This window comes from Calonectris borealis, chromosome 1 (assembly GCF_964195595.1).
Source record: "Calonectris borealis chromosome 1, bCalBor7.hap1.2, whole genome shotgun sequence".
Taxonomy (NCBI): domain Eukaryota; kingdom Metazoa; phylum Chordata; class Aves; order Procellariiformes; family Procellariidae; genus Calonectris; species Calonectris borealis.
The window spans coordinates 80,557,229-80,581,279 of NC_134312.1; the positions used below are offsets into that span (position 1 = coordinate 80,557,229).

The 24,051-nt window shown below is 43.9% G+C and overlaps 1 protein-coding gene across 2 annotated transcripts in view; it reads right to left on the reverse strand.

The window, feature by feature from the left end:
• Positions 1-204: 204 nt before the first annotated feature.
• Positions 205-24,051, reverse strand: part of DUSP16 (dual specificity phosphatase 16) — a 73,251-nt gene continuing 49,404 nt past the window's right edge. For both annotated transcript variants that reach the window (XM_075162432.1, XM_075162422.1), the window contains exons 5-8: positions 18,521-18,684; positions 8,811-8,970; positions 8,003-8,126; positions 205-4,418 (exon numbers count right to left, since the gene is read on the reverse strand). In XM_075162432.1, coding sequence (XP_075018533.1) covers positions 3,242-4,418; positions 8,003-8,126; positions 8,811-8,970; positions 18,521-18,684 — 1,625 coding nt within the window. In that variant the 3' untranslated portion in view covers positions 205-3,241. The remainder of the gene's footprint in view (positions 4,419-8,002; positions 8,127-8,810; positions 8,971-18,520; positions 18,685-24,051) is intronic.

Consider the following 24,051-nt stretch of genomic DNA (forward strand, 5'->3'; position numbering starts at 1 on the left):
CCGGTGCCATAAAATCACCGCTGCTTGTGACGAGCGGTCCAAAGCTACCCAGTCTGTGTCATTCGTTAACAGGCATGCGTCTGCAAAGGATACGCAGGATAAGGACGAGCCCCCAGCTAGTCCTGGGTGCTGGGGAGCAGGTCACACTGCAGGCAGGTAATGCACACTCCACAGCCAGAGGCACACAGGCTCCTTCCTCAGCCGTTCTATATAAACAGGTACCATTTCTGATTTTATTTCATCGTAACATACAAGTAATGCTCATGACACAACAAGATGAGAAACTCGCATCTCTCTGAACCATTTAAACAGCTTGCCATACACCAAAGAACATTATATTCATATTGAACATATACACATTTCGCCCCTCGCATCCTCCACTTTGCTTTCCACACTTCTACAAACCATTTCCAGCATTGTTCAGGTACAGGACACTAGTTCAGACAGGAGACAGGGCACCACCCTGCGCAGGACATGGGGTTAAGGCTTCCTCCTACAGGAACCCGTCCCCTAAAAATACTGAGCCTACAGCTTTGATTCATTCAGTGACTATAGCGTATTGGAAATCACGAGGAGACAGAAGACCAGATTTCAGTTCCTCAGAAGGCGATTAACCAAACGAAACCCAAACGTACATATTTGCCTGTGTAGACAGAAGGGGAGAACACGTGTGAAGGAGTACAAAAGACCGGAAGATTCTGTTTCTGCCTCTAGGGATTGATTTGTGTTAACCCCCATTAACTGATTTAAATCAAAGACACGGGCTTTTACTGAAATCTGGCTAAGAGGAGCATTGCTAAACCGTTTACATACGTATATACACACACAGAGTGTGTGTATATGCTGAAAATAGCTGTAATGTAATCGTTTTCACTTGATATGTAAACAGAGACAAGTGGCAGTATGTTTAATGAATAGCCAAGACCTGACATGCCTTGCAGTGTGGTGTCAACCTATCCCTTGCCAGACTACCCCTTCTTCCAGCACGGCACGAAAACAGCCTCTGGGTTCAGTTACTCCTGGTGCTGCCTCTCTCTCAGTGTCTTTTGCACTTTTTAGGATCAAGTCAATCAATGCTGTCGCTTTCAGTGCTATTTTCAACAGTCCGCTGTAGGAAATTAAAGTCACATCCTAGCCACAAAACAAAACAATGACAAAATCTTCTCCACTTTTCAATATAGTAAAACCTGAGATTTGAGTCACAAACTAACTAAACTTACAGTAAAAAAAAAACCACAACCCAAGCTGCTGACTTGAATTAGGGCTTCAGTTTGCTGCTGACAAATTTTTTTCAAAGCTGTTGGCCAGGGGTAAGTATTTGTTACATGTGATTTACAATTTTCAGCTGCCTGCACTGAAATGGGACAAAACAATATAATTGCCCCCCGCCAGGCGTTCTGAGGGGTGCTGGGGAAGACCGAGATAAGACGTTTGCAGCTCCCCTGGGAGCAGGAAGGATGAAGCTTTAGGCCGTGCCTCTGGTACCACCCCTCGCTGATCGTAAGCCCCTTGCAGCAAGGCGTGCACACACGAAACGATTTGAGCAGCGGCAGCCAAGGTACCGCAAGAACGGCGAGCTGGAGGGGAAGCAGCTGGTTCGCCGTCAAAAACATCACAAGAAGGGCTGTGCCTAATCTCCCACGGAACGCCCCGCTGGCAGCAGGGAAGGGACACCACCTTGAGCTGGCGTGTTCCCTGGGGTGGCGAGGGTGAGGACACGGTACCAGCCAGCAGCAGCCCAGCTAGAAGTGTCTGCGGCCAAATCACGCATCAGCACGCTGGGAAACTCGGACCCTATGCTGGGAGAGAGGACAACGGCCAGGATCAAGTTCCTTTGGAGCCGGGAGTGTGGGAGGTGAGCAGGCTTCCCATTAAATCTGCCTCTTCTCAAGCCCCCTTTCACACCACTCTGTGAGATGGGACGCTGGAGGTCCCCTTCTGCGTTCCTTCTCTTTCTCAGATGAAGTCAGCAAACCTAATGAGAAGCTTCTATCTCCAAGGCCCCACGGTTTGAGTGAGGATGTTGGGATGGAAAAAGCCCAGCCACCTGAATTGCCCCTACCCCACAGGTGACGGGAACCATATATGGAGAGCAGTTCCTTAATGGTACTTAATGGTTCCTTAATGTCAGTTAAGGACAAAAGCCCATTTTTTAGCTTTAAACAAAACAAAAAAAGTCTTCAAGAGCCATCTACTGAATTGTCAATTGGCAAGAACAGGATGTTGTGGTGTTGTACCAGCCACTTCTCTTGCACGTAACCCTAAGTATTAACCACTCCGTTATAGCTTAGAAGCCAAAGCAGCTACCCCTCTCCCAGAAGCCAGCTTAATATAAAAAATACAAATACTGCTTATTTTATGTTTCAAAAGACTGGGGGAAACAGTCATAAGTATGGTTCATTTGTCTTTTTTAAGAATTGCTGCTGAGCTAACTGAAACACTTGTGCGTAGACAGCTTTTTAAAAAAAAAAAAAAATCAAATGTGGCTAGTCGTTACTTGTTCACATTGCTTATGAACTGACTACCAGCATCTGGCAGCCATAAAGCCCTAGTTTATTTTTTATATTTTTGAGGTACTGGGTTTTTTTTCTCTGAAGCAGCTCACTAGCGAATCACCTAAAGCCTATCCATTAGAACAATAGTTACACCAGTATTTACATTTGTCTGAACTGCGTGTTCAGACCAGCCTTGCTGTAACCAGTCCCTACGTCCTTTGGAATCGCTCCCGGTCTCCTTTCTTACGGGGAAAGAGGTCTCCCGCTCCAGAGGTTGGCTCAGTGTCAGGGCTAAGGTGCACTGGTGAAGACGTGGGGCATGAGGAGGGGAGAACAAAACTAGCTTCGATGGGTAGGAGCATGTTTCAGTGGAACCAGGGAAAGGGTTTGATACCAAGAGAGCTTCCTTTTTGAAAACCACTGAAAGGATGTGCAATCCATTGTGTATAATTGCTTTCCTCTGTCAGGGAAAGATCTTTGACATGTTCTGCCCTTCTCCAGGAAAGGGGAGGAGAAAAACCCAGCAGTACACTCGGTCTCCTCGGGCAGATGCTCGCTTGTCATTTCTTTGCCATATTAATCTAGTCGCTGCCTTCACACTGAAGCCTCGCAGTTGTTCTCCCCCCCCCCCCCCCCCCCTTTGCACAAAGTTTGTTCTTTTCAGATTTACAGGGACCTCTCAAACGGCGGGGGAGCGGCCTGGAGGGGGAAGCAACTCGGATACAGTCACACAAGCCTGCTGCCCCTCAAGACACTTCAATGATTTCCATGCTGCCTGAAAAGCTCGACTGGCTGCCTACTTTCCCCAGTTCTTCTCTGGATCTGTTGTCTGACATGATGCTCTCCCCAAACTCCATCTGGCAGCTTCTGCGCTTAAACTGCTTTTCAAAAGAGCTCTCCTCGTGCCAGCTCCGCCTGGAGTCACCTCGATCACCCTGCTTTGGCCTCCTGCGCACAGCACAGGCCTGGTCACAGCCCGTGGGCAGCTGACTACAGCTGTAGGCAGAGTAAGCAGCGCTGTTCCCGTAGATGGCGGAGGCAGAGTAGAAATGCGAGGACTCGGTTGCAAAATACCAGCTGTTGGTAAGGGACGTAGCCGACGTCTGAGGAGGCAAGATGTCCGAGTGCCAGCCTTTGAGGCCCAGCCCAGCAGCAGACTTTGCCAAATGCTGCTGGCTGGTGGAGAGACCGAACAAGAAGTTCGTTCGGTAGTTGTCTTCCATGCTCCCGCTCCGGTGGAGGGGGTACAGGAGCGACCGCTGCGTGGTGGCACTGCTGCTGGCTCTCCCCAGGTGTTGCCGTTTGCTCTGGCTCTCCAGCTGCCGGGTGTTCTGGGCCTTCTTGGGAGGGTTTGCTTCCTCTTTGTCCGGGCTGGTTTCTGGGGTCTGCTCCGAGACCTCCTGGACAGGGGAGAACTGACACAACTTGCTGCTGCCCTCTAAAGCAGTTGCGTGTTTGTAGTATTCCAGGGTGTCTTCGGAGGAGGCAAAGCCCTGAACCGATGCAGTCACACAGTTGCTAGTTGCCGAGTAGGACACAGATTTGATATCCAAAGAAAAGGAGCGCTTCAGCCTGTTGCTGTCCTCCACCTTATCTAGGGAGACGTGCAGTCCGTTTATGCCCTGTACCAGCGGGCCATCTTCCAGAGGGGACAAGTGCCCGCGTGGTGCGCTGCCGCAGTCCGCCGGCTTCTGTTCCACGATCTCGGAGGTAGCGGTAATGCAGAGCTGGTTGGCGGAGAGGCTGCTCTGCCCACCTTCTGGGACCAGCACGTGCTCGCTGCTTTTTTCCAAATGCAGAAGTTTCAGCTTACTAATGTGTCCCGGCTGACCGCTCTGGTTCTTGATCTTTTTCTCAAAGTCCAAAAGCTGGCCCAGAAAATTGAAGTTGGGAGAAATGGTTGGCCTTTTTTCTTTCACAAATCTGGAAAGAGGGGACAAACAAAACAAGAATTAATTTAAGGACCTGCTGCTCAGACCTGAGATAACCCTAGAGCGACTGTTGTGAATGCTAACAGCCTCACCTTAACCCGTTAGGATGCCTGGACTGAGGTTCAGCCAGGCACAGGAAACATGGATGGAAAGAAAAAGGCAGCTTTTAAGCACAATAATGCTGGATGCTCTCAATTCTCTCTGCAGCTTACTTAAAGGTGGCTAAAAAAGGGAAGAAAGCATTCTTTTTACCTCTTTACGATGTCCACAACAGGGTTTGAGGGAATCATTTTCCTTATTTTACGTCACCAGTGGGATCTCTGCTACCTTGGTTTCTGACCAGAGTTAAGTTCCTCAAGTTCTGCATGAGCAGCATCAGAGCTCTAGCCAAGAGACCGTAGCCTCCCCGGCGCTGCAGAAAGCCGACCACCTTCCCCGCCGTTCAAAGGGACGAAACCCCGTGTTCCTTTCACCTCTCTCATGCTGTTGTTATTGCAGTGAGCGCTTCCTACCCTGTTTATCTTTGTCAGGCAAGACAAAGAGCTCTGAGATAGCTGACCTTATACAGCAAATGCCAGCGACTTCTACCATACACGTATTGACCACTGATGTGATCATCAAAGAGAAAAACAGACAGGAGCAAATGCAACATTAAACCAAAAACATCCTCTGCAGTGCTGTAGGTGTTCAGCAGTGAAGGGCAAATCACCGGGAGAGTTAACCTATTTTTGAGTCCTGTAGGAAGCAGCCTGACTCGCATACACGTGCCAATCTAAGCACGCACTTACATACACGTTGAATATGGACAAGGTGCAATGCATACTTAAAACGTTTTCCTGAACCAGGACTCTAAATGTATGTAAGACTTAAGTATTAAAAGTCATGTCATGTACTTCAAAGTTAAATACAAAGGCAGTACTTCCTACCTGTCTGATTTGCAATACAGCTAAATAAGTACTCTGCTTTTTACAGGCTGTAAAACAGAAAGCTGCCCAAATCCTTCCCCCCCCCTTTTTTTTTAAAGCATTTCTGGAACTATGAAGGTACCAGATGACAATGGAATTAACAAGGGAAGAAACCTTGAAGAGCTAAATCTAGTATAAACACACATATAACGTATCACTGGGAAAATTAAATACAATTAAAAGCAAAAAAAAAAAAAAATCTCTGGGGATGTGTATAGGTGAGTGTGCAGTCATTAAAAACAGCATGAAAAAAATTTGAAGGTGTACTTGTGCACATATATATATACACACACACTAGCACAAATGCAAGCAAGTACATGAAAAATACCAAAACAAAACTTTTTTTTTTTTTTAAAGTTGCCAAACAACAAACAATAGTAGGAATAGTCGAGCTGACGTGATGACCTGGAAGATCAGATTGTGCAAAATGATGGTGGAAACTTCCACCATGAAGTGCCAACACTGGCAAATGGAGAAAACTAGTAAGTCACCTCAGAAGAGGTTCTTTAGGTTGATCTCCTAGCATTGAATTTGGGGACTTTTATTCCAGTGTAAGCAATTCGCTCACAAGAATTCATACAGTCTTCATTCATTCTGCTCCAGTCAGAGCTAGTTGTACTTGTTATCTGATTTGTTATTTAAAGCAAGATGCTTCTGGTCAACGCTGCAATTTCTGGCCTGTGTTCTGGTAGCCTCTCCCTTCCACTTTCTTCTCGTCTCACCCCAAAATATTGGGCAGTCCTAAATTTAAACCCAGCTTTTTAAAAAATGAAAAGTCTGCTGGATCCCCCCAACAAGTTTTAAGGTTTTGCAAACTTTTTCATTTCAAAATGCACACTCTCTTTTTCAATTGGAAAACACGCATAAATTTAATTTTGATGTTTGTTCCCCTTCTATTGTCCATTACACAAAAGAAAAGATTAAAAACGTTTATTTCCTCAGATCTTCCACTTCAAGTAACTGTTACCTTTTTATTTTTGTAATAGTGTCAGACAAACATTTTATCTAGTGACTCTCATTAACTCAGAGAGAAGTATTTTTCTTTCAAGCTTTGCCAACCAGAGATCCCAAACCAAGGAGTGAAATGTGCTGCAGACTGCTCTCACTAAGCCATATCTAAGGAAATATAGCAAAATATAATCTGTATTTCACAGTAGTTGTTCAGTATTAACTGCAAATTAAAAAAGGCCTAGGATGATTAATCCTTCACACTCAATTGACACTTCTGGTTAAGAAACAAACTCGAATTCAACGGAGAGATTTCACGGAGGAATTTAGAAGCAGCACTTCAGAAGTTCCCTGACGCATGTGCATTTTAAAAGTGTTCCGTACTCTACAGCTTAACCTCCAGACCACTACAGCCTGAGATCAGGCAGGTTTTAGCGAATCAAGCTCATGCCTTGCACAGTATCCATCCACATCCACTAATTCATCCATATTGTCTATACCTGTATAACTCTGAGTTTTCACCTACGCCTCTTAACCAAACCTGTTTCACCATACATGTTGAAATTACTGCGCAACACCAAACTTTCAGCAGGCTCTAGTAAGAAACCGTGGAAAATTTCTAAAGGCAATGGGAGATGGTTGTAGTTCAGGCACCTCTTACATGCACGTTTTTCACTGCATACATAATCATGTTCATCAGCTTAAAAGAAAACGCCCTATGGAAATCACGCTCCACAAGGGAATATCAAATGTTCACCCTTCTGTCCTCATCAGTGTTTTAGAGACAGTAGCAGCAAACACACTAGTGATTTGGAAGGTACTCCTCTCCACCTGCTCCAGCGCAATTGTTCAAATTGCTTCTGCGCCACGCGTGTCATAGCGATGCGTCGGCTCTGCCAACTAGCATATAAAGCCCATCAAAAAGAAAGCCATCGTTTTCTGTAGAACGCAACAAAGCAGGTTGTCAAATGAAATAGAGAAGTCATCGTAAACTGCAACCAAGCCACCTGGAATCTAGTAAAGCGTTCACAATCCAAGTACAGAAACATGGGATTTGAAAGGTTAAAAAAAGGGGGGGGTGGGAGGGTGGTCCCACAAAAATTTCCTGATGCCACAAAGAGCCAACACTTCAAAATACTTTCTGGTTGAGTTCAATAGCAACAAAGCTGCTTTCTTAATTCCTGGACATTTCACCTGCAGGCAGTTCTCTGAGAGCATTACCAAACTGAAGTCAACAGCTCTGGCCTAGCATTTGTCATAAGCGTGATTATAAATATCCGTAGTTCTCTTTCTTTAACCCTATCCATTCCATTCTCTGACTTACAAGGTATGGTTATATGCGTGCTATTGCTGTCTATGTATGTACACACACACACACATTTAATAAGCAGTTTAAATTCCACGTATTTGCCTACTCAGAGCAAAGACCAACATCAGCATTTTGCAGATGGGGAATTAATATTAGGTGTGTGATATCTACACAACACCACTAATTTGTTTATGGAGGAAGCCTACATCTAAAACAGGAGTGTGCAGAGGCCAGTGAACTACTGGATAAAATAACATGTCTGCTTCTACCCTTGGTCATATAACCTTTTATTCTTCACCTTAAAAACAAGCCAACAGGCACAAGAATTAATAAGAAGGGAAATTTTCTCCTTACCTGTAAGCTTCATCTAAGGACATATCCATTCTCTTCATGATATATGCAATAGCGATTGTGGCAGAGCGAGATATTCCAGCCAAACAGTGCACTAACACACGGCCATTTGATGCTTTTGCTTTTTCTGCATAGCAAAGAAATTGGCAAGTGTCACACTCAGCAGATGAAAAGTTTGCAAAGAAAGCAACGTTATTTAAAGTTGTTCAAAACTTCCAAATTAACTGCTAATTGCAAATCTCATGGAAGCTTTAAACAAAAATCACTTATTTTCTCTAGCACTGTATAGCATTGAGTATAGAAAAAGCATGCGATTACATACAGGAAACATGCTGCAGTTACAGCATACCGCATTTTAATGTGCACATAAACAACCCTATTTAGATGTCTGGGAAAGGTGATTGTTTCTAATTTTATATGCAAGTAAAAAGCAAGCATTCATGATGGAACAATTTGGCCAGTTCAAATTTGGCTAGCTCACTTCTCAAAGCTAAAGACAGGATCCGTACGTCCAATTTTCTAATTCACTCTCTGCAGGCATATATCAGGCATCTACTAGGTTGCCAGAAAGCAGAGCTGTGCCCTTAAAAAGTGTCTTTGTTCCGTAAGTGCTGGAACACGCACTGGCAGAATCTCCCTACGTTATTTTGCTTCTGTGCTTCTAAAGTGATGGTGATCATGTACATAGATCCTTAGGGTATTTTCATACCACCCAGAAAGCATTCAGGTCTTCTCCAGCCAAAACAGCAAGGCAGACACACAAAGGAATCCAGAAACTGTTCTAGAGAGAGAATTTAAATTTTCTTCTCACCTATAAAGTCGACTGATTTGTCCAACCAAGGCAAAATTTTCTCACAAAAGCTGTCGTTCACAGGCACTCTCAAGAAATGGGATTCCGGAATAAAATCAGGCTTTGGACAAGTATTGCTGGCGTTTAATACGTAGCCAATATCATTCTGCTGCATCAGCTCCTAGGAAAGAGAGGAGGATTAAGCCTAGAGAAGTCAAATGGTACCTTTGGCACATTACAAAGAAACTATGAATCCAAAGCACATCATAAAGCTAAAACCCAAACTGGAATTCATGTTGGAATTGCTCCAGCTGTATTAGGGGCATTCCGTTTCGAAAAAAAAAGACACTTCCTCAGCTTTTAATTCTTCAAACAACTTTTAATGAGACATCCAGTGTGTCCAAATAACATATGGACTGCAAAGCCCATACAAACAAAGTTAACAAAGAACAGAAATAATGGTAGAACACCATCTGCTACTATGAAGCATCACTTCCAAGAGAACGAATTTTTTGTTACTTTGGTTTAAATTGTCACCGTGCAAGCTGACAACATAAGCAAGCACTTCCCACATGTAGTCTGCTGACCCAATACATGTTTTCTGGATCACATATCTAAGACTGAGGTTGCCCCATCAGAGACATTGGTGAGAAATATGAAATGAAACCGATGCCTCCTGCAGTCACCTCTTAAAAGCATCCGGGACTTCCTTGTTTCTAAGGCAACGTGCAAAACTCACTCAAAACCTTGAGAGAAAGAGCTGAGTAAGAGCTGAAGCCCGTGAATTAGACCATTTTCACAGAGCACTAACTGCAGTTTTACAGGAGTTCCGCTCTGTGGGTTATGATTTAGTGGCTCATATTTCAGTTTTCAGTCTTTAGTCCTCTTGCATCTCAGAGATTATCACAGCAACGAGCAAAGAGATTCAAAGTATAAGAGTCAACTGGGCTTTTTAAATAAGTCAATTTTCATGACTGCAAGTGAAAAAGAAAAAGACACCTCTTTTCTGCACCTTGCCATACTCTTTGTATTTAGAGTTGTGCAAAGTAGTATCATCTGATGCAGTAGGTACCTTAGTGCCAAAACATGGGAAACAAGTACTAGAAAACTAGAGATGGCTCTACCAAAACCATCCAGTCTCCTGCAAGTAAGCATCTTGACACAGAAAAGCAATTAAGCAGGTTGGAGTAATACTGATCAAACAACTTTTCTGGCTCAGATACGATTTGGCAGTAAGTGACATGCAATACTATGCTTGGACAGTAGTTACACTGAATACAAACATTGGGGAGCTTTTGGCCAGATTTCTATGGAAACTAATGTCTGAAACTAAACTGAAACAGAAAAAAAGCCAAAAAAAATCTGATTTTAATCCTGTTGTTTTTATAGCAATTATATAAAAAAGAAAAGTTATGTCAATCCATGGGAGCAGTGGCAAGAAAGAATTCTTACACTGCAGATTTCAACTGGAGGGCTACCAGTATGAAAATACAGTCGTGAAGCCAAATGGTCGCTTCTTCCCCATATGTTATTTTTTCTGCAAGCGCAAAGATGTTTTGCTGCAGAGAAACAGGGATATGGCTATTTAGCTGAAGAGCCAGAACTCTATCTTGTTCATATCAGAGCAGTTTAAATAATGTGTGATATTTGGTTTATAGGTACACCAGATGCATGTTACAGTGTGTATGTAGAAGGGATAAATAGTCACACACACACGTATATGCACGCATAAATTAAATGTTCAATGAGAACAAAGGACTGTAGGGGAGAAGGGAATCTACCTCGGTCATTTACAGAGGGAAGTGTATACAACTGCTGTGACTGCATTTTAAACAGGGAATTTACATGAGTATCTGTTAGCGAGCTGAATTTTGTTGTCTGGAGCAAAATGAGCAGCTCCTCCAAACTTTCATCCAAAGTCCCTCACATCAGCACATTCAGAGGTGCCTGAAGGTGTGGGCACCTTAAACTAATGAACATACATAACATCATAAACATACCCATCCAAGGGGAACAGGAGATGACCAGTTACTCACAAAGCCAATCATCAGAAATATCATTTGCAGCAATGGTCAAAATAAAAAAAACAAAACTAAAAGGGCTGGATGTGTCAAAATAAGTTTTCAGCCTTACTGCTTCTTACCCTGCTAGTTTCCTAGGTCACACGCCCAGTAAAGCTCAGCTTCTCATCAATGACAAAAATCCCAATACGTCACTGATTTCCCCCCTCCCTTCCTTCACACGTCCCCAACTCAACCAGCAAGCTCCCTTCAGCCCTGCAAGCCTTTCATAGCCGACTCCGTCGCACCTTCCTTTACTATATTTAGCTCTAACACACCGATAGACCTAAAAGTTTAAAAGCAGGAGCGCTGTATGGAAGTAGGGGAATATTTGGAATTATCCAGAGAGGGAAGGTATTGGGAATGGGGTTCTTGGCACAGGGGACTAGCTACCACCAGACCTGCGGTATTTTACGTGTGCAAGGGAGACCCCCGATCCCCAGCATCTCTGCCTCGCTGTCCGGGGCTACGCCGCTTTCCCCTTCTAGGATCCCAAGCTCTTCCGCATCAACTTCCGTAAAATAAGTACCTGCTTTAGATCACTGGGTTGAAATACTGCCCCCAAACCTGCTCACCTACTGCTGTCGCGGCTTGAAGGTGAGCGAGGAACACCTGGAATAGCGGGTACAGAAGTACATGCAGGGCCAGGTATAAAGGCGGGAGGCGATGAAGGTATCGCTAACAAATGGACTGCCATGATGCACGTTTGGTCAGAATATAGCTAGGGGCAGGCTGATGAATTTAGGAGAAGAACGGAAAACCTTATTATTTCTTTTAAAGCATGGGCACTAGTGGGCTGCACAGTCCAACCATCACGATCCCACAGTTATGCAAGGTTTTTGACGTGGAATTGATTATTCGAATGGGAACAAGAAGGCTGCAGACGCCAAGTCTGAAATCTCCGAGCCAAAAAAACACCCAAAAATGTGTTAGTGCTTGTCTTTGAGACTAAGGCTGAAGAAAGAAGTTATGCTTCCTTCTGTTCTAAAGTATCAATCATTCCCTGTGCAACACGCTCCAATATAATAACCATAACAGTGCCTTCATTGTAAGGCACCCAAGAGGAAGAAGTGAATTAGGATGGGAGGAAGATCCAGAAATCCTAATACTAACAACTTTGTGAAAAGAAGGTAAATGCTCTTTTGTCAGCTTATTTACATTTTATGACTTGTTTAATCTGAAAATTAATGGCACCCTAAAATGTTATTTTGTTCCAGGAAATAAAATCCAGGTCTGGAAGAAAAGAAAGAGAATAGTTATGTAAGTAGCAAAGCAGAAAGTTTTACAGTTTAAATGCTGGTTCAAAACGTGAGATCTAAGTAGGAGGCTCATTCAGGCCCGTAACCACAACACAGTTTTTTTCTGGTATACTAACTTTCAGAAAGAACACTGTCGTGTATAGGTTAGAATTTAGTTTGTCTTTCTTTCACAAAGATCAACAAAGATCCCCTGTCAAAATAGGTATCCTCTTGGCGATGCCACCAATATATCAAAAGTGAAATTAACTTTTCTGTTAGCCAGAGTAAAATAAAGCTGTTAATCGTGAAAAGAGTCCGCATTTTGTAAATACGTGCATTTAGGCAAAGCAGCAGTACTGATCACCAAATTACTAAAGAAGACATGGAAATGCCAGGTCAGGACTTTTATGAGATTGTTAGTATTTCAACCCTGCAAAAAAAATACTATGAACATTTTCAGAATCAAGCATTTCGAAAGAAATCTGTAAAGCAAAAATAAAAAGAATCTCCTAAGGCTCTTCTGAAGTAATGACTAATTTTGCTAAAGGACACAAACCAAGCATTTGTGTTTGCGTATCTTTCATAAATAAAGCGTTATCAGCAGAGGTATTAATGGCAAAGAGCGTTAGTATTCTTAAAAGGTCATGAATCCAGATTGTCCTGCAACAAGACAAGCATTTCCCTACCCGTGCACTCAGAGATAAGCTTATAAAGATCCTGAAAAGATAAGCTCATCTTGATAAAACATGCTGAAAATTCACATCTTTAATTGAGGTTGAACAGTAGTGCAGATTAAGAGTTCTTTTTGCAGATATTTTTGAGACATTTAAATTTTAGAGAAATCAGTATGTCTGGTCAATGGAAAGAATCGGGGGAACTCACAGATAGCATCTGAAGGCCAAAATAAGGTCAACGTATACAACTACATCTTAATAATTTTGGGAATCTTACTAGAATTTTTAAGAAAATTATTTTTAAAAAAACTGGACTTGAATAAAAAAACCCCTATTCTAATCTTAACAGAAGGCTGACTTCTTGTCCCCAGTAACCAACAAACCAGCAAGGCCATTAAACGAGAGCGTGCAAACATAACCACTTACCAGCTCCTAGACTGTCCTAACAGAGACGGAACTTTTAGTACTTATGCCTGGTTTTTGTTTCTCACCCTCCCTTTTGAACGTTCTTCGCTTCCCAGCTTTCGTACCACGTATTGGTATTTCTGGGCACTCGTTGTAGTAAGAGACTTGCTCTCCCCCAATACCCCTGCGTAGGATCCAGGCTTCCCCAGAAGCAAAGCGAGCAGCAGAGATCTGCCAATCATGTTTCTAGCGTGCTGATCTCCAGCTATCGCTAATTTTGAGTTAAGAAACTGATTAAACCCAGGAAACCGGGAGTTGCCAAATAGTTGGGAAAACTAAGAGGCAGAAATCTTAATTTGTTCCCACAGCTTCTTTACATTAGTGAAGGTACTAATATTAAATCTGGAAGCCCTTTCAGATTTTCCACAGGCAGTCACCAAAACTAAAGAGGTAAGATAAGCTATCAAGACACGAAGGTCTACTTCAGTGCAGCAAACAAGTGATATGCTCAGAATAAAGCATTGCCTAATCTTTCTTCAAGGTAAGAGGAAAAAGGTATAAGCAACAAGCAGATCTGAAATCATAAGATGTGTATTTGTCCTAAAATGGGTAAGAAACCTAAGAGGTACCTTAGTCATCTATGGAAGAACTTCCATAAGATTGACTGTCAAGGATAACTCCAGGCGATAAGAACTTACTGAATTCTCTGTGGATTGTATGCTGTCGTTTCTGTGGTTCTCTATAAAAAATGGGAAACACAGCGATCCTCGATCATAGCTCCCCACAGTATGTGAGGAAGTACAAGTCTGACAAGCTCCTGGGGGTCCTGCATTAATTCTAAAGTATCTGCAGCTGCAGCGCTTCCTGATGTCTGATGGACACATGCCAAAATAATATCAAGATTGTAGATTAACAGGCAAGAGAGCCACCACCAGGTCTAAAGTCTTCCTGTTGCAGTGGGTTGACCTTGGCTGGATGCCAGATGCCCACCAAGCCGCTCTATCACGTCCCCTCCTCAAGTGGACAGGGGGAGAAAAATACAACAAAAGGCTCGTAGGTCGAGATAAGGACAGGGAGATCACTAACCAATTACCTTGATGGGCAAAACAGACTCGACTCGGGAAATTAATTTAATTTATTACCAATCAAATCAGGGTAGGGTAATGAGAAATAAAACCAAGTCTTAAAACACCTTCCCCCCACCCCTCCCTTCTTCCCGGCCTCAACTTTACTCCCGAATTCTCTACCTCCTCCCCCACAGGGGCACAGGGGGATGGGGGTTGCCGTCAGTTCATCAAACGTTGTATCTGCTGCTCCTTCCTCCTCAGGGGGAGGACTCCTCACACTCTTCCCCTGCTCCAGTGTGGGGTCCCTCCCATGGCAGACAGTCCTCCATGAACTTCTCCAACGTGAGTCCTTCCCACGGGCTGCAGTTCTTCACGAACTGCTCCAGCGTGGGTCCTTTCCACAGGGTGCAGTCCTTCAGGAACAGACTGCTCCAACGGGGGTCCCCCATGGGGTCACAAGTCCTGCCAGCAAACCTGCTCCAGCGTGGGCTCCTCTCCCTCCGCAGGGTCCGTGCGTCCTGCCAGGAGCCTGCTCCAGCACGGGCTTCCCACGGGGTCACAGCCTCCTTTGGGCATCCACCTGCTCCGGCGTGAGGTCCTCCATGGGCTGCAGGTGGATATTTGCTCCACCGTGGACCTCCATGGACTGCAGGGAGACTGCCTGCCTCACCATGGTCTTCACCACAGGCTGCAGGGGAATCTCTGCTCTGGCGCCTGAAGCACTTCCTCCTCCTCCTTCTTCACTGACCTTGGTGTCTGCAGGGCTGTTTCTCTCACACATTCTCACTCCTCTCTCTCCGCTGCTGCTGTTGTTGCGCAGCAGTTTTTTCCCCCTTCTTAAACATGTTATCGCAGAGGCGCTACCACCGTTGCTGATGGACTCAGCTTTGGCCAGCAGTGGGTCCATCCAATGTGACTCCCATCTACAAGAAGGGCCGGAGGGAGGATCCGGGGAACTACAGACCGGTCAGCCTGACCTCGGTGCCGAGGAAGATCATGGAGCGGTTGGTTCTGAGGGTGCTCACGAGCCATGTCCGGGACAACCAGGGGATCAGGCCCAGCCAGCACGGGTTCATGGAAGGCAGGTCCTACTTGACCAACCTGATCTCCTTCTATGACCAGGTGACCCGCCTAGTGGATGAGGGAAAGGCAGTGGATGTGGTCTACTTGGACTTCAGTAAGGCCTTTGACACTGTCTCCCACAGCATTCTCCTAGAGAAGCTGGTGGCTCATGGCTTAGACAGGTGCACTCTTCGCTGGGTAAAAAACTGGCTGGACGGCCGAGCCCAGAGAGTTGTGGTCAACGGAGTTAAATCCAGTTGGCGGCCGGTCACGAGCGGTGTTCCCCAGGGCTCAGTACTGGGGCCGGTCCTGTTCAATATCTTCATCAACGATCTGGACGAGGGGATCGAGTGCTCCCTCAGTAAGTTTGCAGATGACACCAAGTTGGGTGGGAGTGTTGATCTGCTGGAGGGTAGGAAGGCTCTGCAGAGGGACCTGGACAGGCTGGATCGATGGGCCGAGGCCAACTGTATGAGGTTCAACAAGGCCAAGTGCCGAGTCCTGCACTTGGGTCACAACAACCCCATGCAACGCTACAGGCTTGGGGAAGAGTGGCTGGAAAGCTGCCCAGGGGAAAAGGACCTGGGGGTGCTGATTGACAGCCGGCTGAACATGAGCCGGCAGTGTGCCCAGGTGGCCAAGAAGGCCAATGGCATCCTGGCCTGTATCAGAAATAGTGTGGCCAGCAGGAGCAGGGAGGTGATCGTGCCCCTGTACTCGGCACTGGTGAGGCCGCACCTCCAATACTGTGTTCAGTTTTGGGCCCCTCACTACAAGAAGGACATTGAGGTGCTGGAGCGTGTCCAGAGAAGGGCAACGAAGCTGGTGAAGGGCCTGGAGCACAAGTCTTATGAGGAGCGGCTGAGGGAACTGGGGTTGTTTAGCCTGGAGAAGAGGAGGCTGAGGGGAGACTTCATCGCGCTCTACAACTACCTGAAAGGAGGTTGTAGCAAGGTGTGTGTTGGTCTCTTCTGCCAAGTAACTAGCGATAGGACAAGAGGAAATGGCCTCAAGTTGCACCAAGGGAGGTTTAGATTGAACATTAGGAGAAATTTCTTTACTGAAAGAGTGGTCAGGCCTTGGAACAGGCTGCCCAGGGAAGTGGTGGAGTCACCATCCCTGGAGGTATTTAAAAGACGTGTAGATGAGGCCCTTAGGGACGTGGTGTAGTGGGCATGGTGGTGTTGGGTTGACGGTTGGACACGATGATCTTAGAGGTCTTTTCCAACCTGTATGATTCTATGATTCTATGATCTTGGGGCCGGCTGGCACTGGCTCTATCTGAGATGGGGGAAGCTTCTAGCAGCTTCTCACAGAAGGCACCCCTGTAGCCCCCCCATTACCAAAACCTTGCCGTGCAAACCTAATACACCTGTAGACAGCCTCTGCCACACTCAGGGCTCCCCGGTAGTAGTTGCGGTTTTAGCCTCCTCCAGCCCTATAATGAAATTCCTGACCACTGCTACCACTTGGATTCCTTTCCTGGTGAGGCACGCACACTGTGCCTGTGCCCGACACCTATTCACAGGCACCAATTTACTGCCAAGGAAAGGGAACAGCCTCTTTCATCCCTCTGGGATTAGTCACTACTTAAGAGCCACAGCACTGGAGTTCCAGTCACATCCCAAATGAAGTAGCACATCCCTGGGCCTGGAGGAGAACGAGGAGAAGCAGTTGCCCCCTCACTCCCACTGTGACCTAGGATAGCAGTTGCCATTCACACATTGAAACAAACAGCATAAAAGCATCTTTCTAATACTCTACCATTTAAAGCAAGGAATAATTTCAGTTACTTATTTCCTGCTGTCTCTTGTCTGGGGACCACAAATTACTTTTGTAGTAGGAAAAGTAATAAGCTGCTTTGACATCCATCATAGGTGAATCAAGTTTGAATTGCTGACTTGCTACCTGGCAGTAAAGACACGGAAGATTTTAAAGGACAAAGTAAATACAATGACTGCTGACTTTTGTATACAGAAGATTTTTCCGTGTGCTCTATTAAAGCGCAATTACCTTCTACATGATTGATTGTGTGTCAAAGATCCCCTTAAAACAATTGTGAAAAATCCAAAAATAGCCTATTAATGGCCAGACTGGGATGGAGTGAAAGTAGAAGAAACCAGTGAAAATTACGATAATGGTCAAAGTATATGAATTTGATCCAATTTTTAGGATAGTTCCTGTCTTAAGCTTTATACACGGATAAAAAACATACACATAAGCCTTGCACGTAATTAAGGCAATACATTAGGGTGAAGCACTCCTCCTCTCTCCCCCATCCATGTATTTAATGCCAGCTTATGAAGGCTGTTGGAAATTCAACTAATAAATAGGACTGTCAGATAATATGGGAGGCAAGAGGGCACATGCAGCAGAAGTAATAAAAATTCCCTTGTGAAGGGAGCCAGGGTGTAGATTGTAAGCAATATGAGTTGGTCTCCTCATGGAGACAAACATCTGTGGATATACGTACGAATACAGACCTGTAGCAATTTGAGACAAACTCTTTTAGACATCTGATAGTCCAGCACCCTGCAAGTGCTATATTTGATGACTATTCTGACTATTTTAAGTATAGCAGAATGTCCTGGGCTATTTTTTAGGAACAAAAATTATTAAATGCACATGTATTTAGAAACAGTAAAAGTTTCTTAGTGCAGTGCTACCATAAAAACTCATTTTAAATGACCCCACTAATTGTCCAGGTCTGAACATTTTATTAGGTGTATAAAGATTTGTTTGCAGTAGTCCCTCATTATACAATTCATGGTATTTAACTGCCATTTTTTCCAGCACTTGAAGGAAATACTAAAACACAGACAATCTTCCTTTGTCCTACTGTAACCATTAATATATTAACATCCCAAACTTGTCAAAACAAACCAGTCAGAGCTATACACAGGAAACTACCTCACCTGCTATAATGGCAGATTTGATAGTTTGCTGTTGGTTGATAGGTTACTGAGGAAGGTACCGTATCACCTTCTCTGAGATGAAAGAGAGAGGAAACCAAGTTTCATATTACAGGACACATGGATTAATTATAGGGTCTGTATATCATTAATTCTCACATAGCTTCCCATGGCTTATGCACAGACAGCTATTATCTGTATCTACTTTAGATGTTTTATAGCTGTAATGATGCAGTATGATAGAATCATGGACAAAGACACATGGAGATTATATACTCATCCATGTAAACAACATGACACCCAGAACGCTCACCTTGTTGAGGACATCCCGCTGACACCCAAGATAGAGATGAGGCAGGATTCTGGTTGGGCCAATGTTGGAGACAGGTAGGCAGGGTTGAGAAATGCAAGTAGGGACGAGCGTGGATTTTCCTTCACAGAGACCGGGGAAAGAGCTGGAGAACTCCACAAATCCACCTGTGAGAGGAACATTAGGTATTTAATTTACATGCAGTGTTGTGCCCATACCGATTCTCAGAAAGCAGCATTTGTTGCATGAGATGGGGAGGTGTTAAGGGGCAGCAGGAAAGCCTTAACAGAGGAACCGTACGTGTGCCTCTTCCAGAGGTACCATGGCTGTGCAGAACCATCCATCAGCAGGCAAGGCCTGGCTGCATATTCCCACTCTGCCTGGAACATTTATTTCTCTCCCCCTCCATTCCTCAGAAGTTTTTGATGCTTCTTCCCATTCTTAATGATATGTGGAAATGAAACTTTAAAAAAACAGCCACAACACCCACCACACCAAAAGCGCACACACCTTTTCCTCTCCGCCCCAGCAAGCTGTTTTCTAAACACCTCCTCCTCCTGTATTAGGTCTATAATTAGACTTCATTAAGAAAAAGTCATCTTTACTTAATTTGGTAAAGGCATCAATATATGGTTATTAACCTTTGCTTTTAAAATCCTATATTCTTATTTCTACGCTGCTCCGTAATTAATATATTTCATCCAACACAGTGGAAGAGGTTTCATCTTTCAAAACCACACCAAGCCAAGGCTTCTCCATCTCAAGTGGGGGAGGCGAGGCAGAGGGGGGACTACAGGGGAAGACTTCGCCCAGCCATGGACTCCCCTAGCAAATCACCACAAGTCTCTACTCCCTTTATTGCTAGCTGGTTCTTTATCTGCACCAGTTATTAGGCCCTATCCATGTTATGGCTCCAAAACATTTTCATTACCATTTCCCACCACTGCATTAAACCACTCAGGCAAACTAGAGTGCAATGACTGGTAACACATTTAAATCCACCTAAAATCCCAGTGGCCATCAAAAATGCTCCTAGGCTGTTTCACCATCAGCATGGCACAGCTGCTATGGAACATGAAGGGAATAAAAAGCGAGGCTGAGACTGCTCTAGACACAAATGCACACAACGCAGCTCAAGCTCCGTTTCTTTTTCTTGCTCGGCTAGTTCCCGGCTTCCCTCCCACCACAAGGGCTGCGTTATAAATCTGTGCTACCAACCGTGGTCCAACTGGCCTTACCCACAGTTTGGAAACAAAACCAAAGAAACCTCCAGCGATGAACTTATACTTCGACTAAACATGTTTTCACAAAAGCTCGCTAGCTTTTTCCAAGCCTAGCTAAACCCCAAGCTCAGCTCATTCTCATACTTCATCTTCGCAAACTAGTCTGAAGAACTGGAGGCAGCTGCTTAAATCTGTGTGTTATAGGCTTTTCTTGACTGTTTTCACCATTTAACAGCCAAGCAGTAAGGGTGAAAGGCGCAAACCATAGTGAAAGTCCCCAGCTATTTCCTCACATTAAAGCATAGAGACAAGTGGAATTTTAAGTGAAGGAACAGTAATTATAACCTGTTCAGAACAAGGCACCTTTTTATCATCAAGGAAGTGAAGTATTAACGTGCTAAATCTGCCAAATGCTATGTTCACTATTATTACAGTTTGAAGACGTGAATTAAAATTATTCAGGAATAAGATAATGTACTGTTTTGTCAAGGCTTGCATTACCATTACCTGAATTATGCCTATTCTTTGGATTTTAAAATCTGTATCTTTAGCAAATGTAGAAAAAACCACGGTAACAGCCATGTGTGTAACAGCCCATTTTATCTGATAAACAAAAAAGCCAGCAAGCAGTTTTCAGAACAAAAGTTTTATGAATAGCGATTCCTGTTCAGTCTCCTGACTTCGAAAAAAAAAAAAAATCACTTGTCTATTTTGCTAGATAAGTGATTTTAGACAACTATGACAATGCTCATCATGAGACTATGAGGGTGAGGTTGGACTGTACGGAATGGGCAGGGGGGATGCTAAGCTAAGGCTTAGCGTGCCCATCACAGAGCCATACCCCTACAGTGAAGGACCTAGGCTAGGGATGTTTTCTATTCCTATTACCTGGATTTCCTCCTCCTTGCTTTACAACCGCCCTGTGTTCAGAAGCACAGACGCTTGTTCAACCTATCAATCCAATGACAGGAGTTTGCAAAACAATTCTCTTGCACACTTGCTAAATTTTCTTCTGTATGGCATAATGTTCTCCCCTCTGTTATAGGAAGCAATCCTTGGATTTATAGGCATTATATGCCCCTCAGATTAAACTTAATGTAAGATATGGCACCCAGAAGTTCCTTGAGAGGTTGGGAGAAGAAGGGGAAATCAAATATTGGTCTTTGGTTTCATTTGCTTGTTCTTTATTTCTCAGGAAGCTTGTTGGCTGCTTTCTGGAACCTCTCTCTGACACAGCTGGTAATAGAGAAGTGACTCTTCTTCCTTACAAAGCAGCAGCACAAGCACAGAAAAGATTTTACATCTGTGCTTTCTTTGCAAAAGACTACATGGGCAAAGTTCAACAATAAAAAAAGAATTTTCCCAACTACCTACGGATTGGTCTTACTTCTGTATGAACACTGCAACAAGAAATTAAGCAAGTAGCTAATATGCAAAAAACCCTGAGATTTTGGGAGATGGAACCCACGCTCTGTCATCGCAAGCATAAGGAGCAATTTGTTACTTTATTTTTATTCTAGGGCTCTGTCAAGGGAAGCTTGAAGTGATTCAAGATTAGATGCTTCAGCACTTACTCTGGGACATTCACCCCTTCAAAATCATGTTTCTTCCTTCTACTCACGCTTTCCTAATAAGATGTTGCTTCAGTATCTTTACAACATGAATTACAACCACAAAACTCTCAAATCGGGTAAGTCTGACATTAGGTTACGTATCCTTACACACGCTCCCAAGTGAGCCCTCCTTTGCATATATTTTAAGCTGGTATTAGAATCAGTAGTGAACTGACTTGAAAAAGCATGAAATCGGTGACTTGGTTCAACTATTAATCTATCTTCCCTGCCATCTTCTACAACCATTTCAAAAAGTCAGTAGCTTTTCAACAAATCTGCCTTTGATTTATGGCACTCACAATAGGAAAAAACACGTTCTACATCAGCATATGTTGAAAAATTGCTTTAAAAATAAAAACCACAAACAAGCAAAACCTGTACCAACAAAACACACTCTTGTATGCATCCTGCTAAACTAACGATTTCTTCTAGTGCAACAAACATAGTATCATGGGTCTGGAACAACAGCATCCACGCGTATGATCACTGAGCTGCCGTGCCGTTACGAGCCTAACTTCTACTCTAAGGAATCGCACTCATCACTATTTGCTTGCATGGACTTACAAAATATATCTGTTTTTTTAAATATATAGATAGATATATTAAAAAAATAACAGCACCTAAAGATGTGTAGAAAAACGGTATTTATTTCATGTGTGTCTGTTTTCTCACACAGATTACGGCCCCCATGAGTCCCCAAAGCTGAAGTCTACGCACGGTCTGCATGAGGAGCCTCTTACAAGAAAAGTGCTTTAAGCACTCAGACTACCTGTACACTTCTGCTGTAAATGAAGGAGACTGTCCTTAAAAAACAAACTTTAAACATTTAGAAAATGAATTTAGTGTACAGGTGGGAATGCAGAATAGAAAACTGAGCCTTAAAGGAAAGATGGGACTGGTTTAATTTCAAATTCCATAATTTGACGATGACCTTTGCATCACAAGAAATTTCATCTTTAAATCTCCTTACATACTCCAGTTGGAATAGGGCTATTGGCAGCACTGTGCAGTTTGTTTTAATAAGAGAAAATACACTTTTCTCCTGGAGCTAGTTTCTAAATAACACCCTTTCTCCCACCACTACTCCAGTCTCTGCAAATAATAAATCAATCAGAAGAGCATGTTGAAACTGGGGGGGGGGGGGGGGGGGGGGCGCGGGGAGGAGAAATCTACAGGTCATTAACAAAGCTACTGGGTTAATAAAGTTTCACTGAAGTCTTTGATAAATGTAAATGGGTCCTGGAAACAGATGACTGACAAATAACTCCAAAGTATTCTCTCCTAAATAGCTTATGAACCATACAGGTTTTCTGTGGTTTCGATGGTGAAGCTGAGCTGAAACAGCTATCTTACAGGATGAAACCACGTCTTGTCTATTTGAATGTTATGGACAGAGGAAGGAGGAAACAGAGTAACTTTTATGTATTATATCTATAAAAATGTCCTCCCCCCTCAGGAAGCTTTTGAAGTTTTTCACTCTACTTTTTCTGATATGGATTAATTAAATGGAAGGCTCTTCCATCACCACTCATGCAATAGTTCCATTACGTCTGAAAACCTTGATCATCAAGCAGGATAAGCAGCACAATGCATCTCCTTCTTCAGTTTTAAACAGGCAGTTGCTTCTGTCATGACTGCACATATGTAAGTCATTGTATCCTTTGGCTGGCAGCAAGTAGCTAACAGTACTCGAAGTCTGTCTTGCATAATAGGCCCTACCCACGTTTGAAGGGAAAAATCTTTGGGGATGATGACTTCCATCACTATAGGAGCAAATTAAAGCAATACGAGACAGAAGTGATTTCAGAATATCATCTAATATATTTTCCAACATGAAAGCAAAAGATTGACCAAAGTAGCAGTGGTAAACTATGATGTTCAGCTGGTTGTCCTTTATGTTTCTGAGACAAAAATCAATTAATTAAGTTATGCTTTAATTTTAGATGATCCATCAGAAGATTGCAAAGTAATTGCCCCAAAGTAATTCTGTAATTGCCCCAAGGTAACTCAGTTCTTGCTTAGGTAGCTTGTTACAATGAACAGACTAGCGGAATTATTTCAGCCTTAACCGAGTGACAAGCATCCCCTGGCTGCAGCACGTTTAACGAAGAGCAGTACCGTACCGCATTCCAGTGCTGACTTGTTCTGTTCCCTTCTTGTGGCTACGACTCACACAAGAGTTTCTACGAAACCACGTAAAGGCGCCAAAAGCTGTCAGTGGTTTTGCAGCCCGAGCCCTTGTGCGTGTGGCAGGCAACCCAACACCTCCCAGGTCTTTACAGTAAAGCCCGCGTTTCTTGCTTACAAGCCTCCTCATCCATTAGCAGCAATCTGGCAAGATCCGGTAAGCTACTCAATTACCCTGTTGCTATGGTTCTGCAAAGTGGTGACTACAGCCCTTCCTTTGATCAAGACACTACCGTTTCCTAACTACGATGGTGATCGTAAAGGTATGATCGTTAAAGGAATCTTGGTATCAAAGTTTCGGCTCCCTTCTCAGCCAACTCAGGAAACAAAATAGGGCCAAACCCAGAAGGGATGAAAAAGTTGCAGCAAACTTCCACAACAAAAGTTATTCTTTCTTACAGAGTCACTGCATAAATCCTTGTATAAATAAAACTCCCAATTAACTTCGCCAGCAGCAGGAAGAGGAGAGGGAGAGAAGATGGGATCAGGTGGCAACAAGCGATAGCCAGAG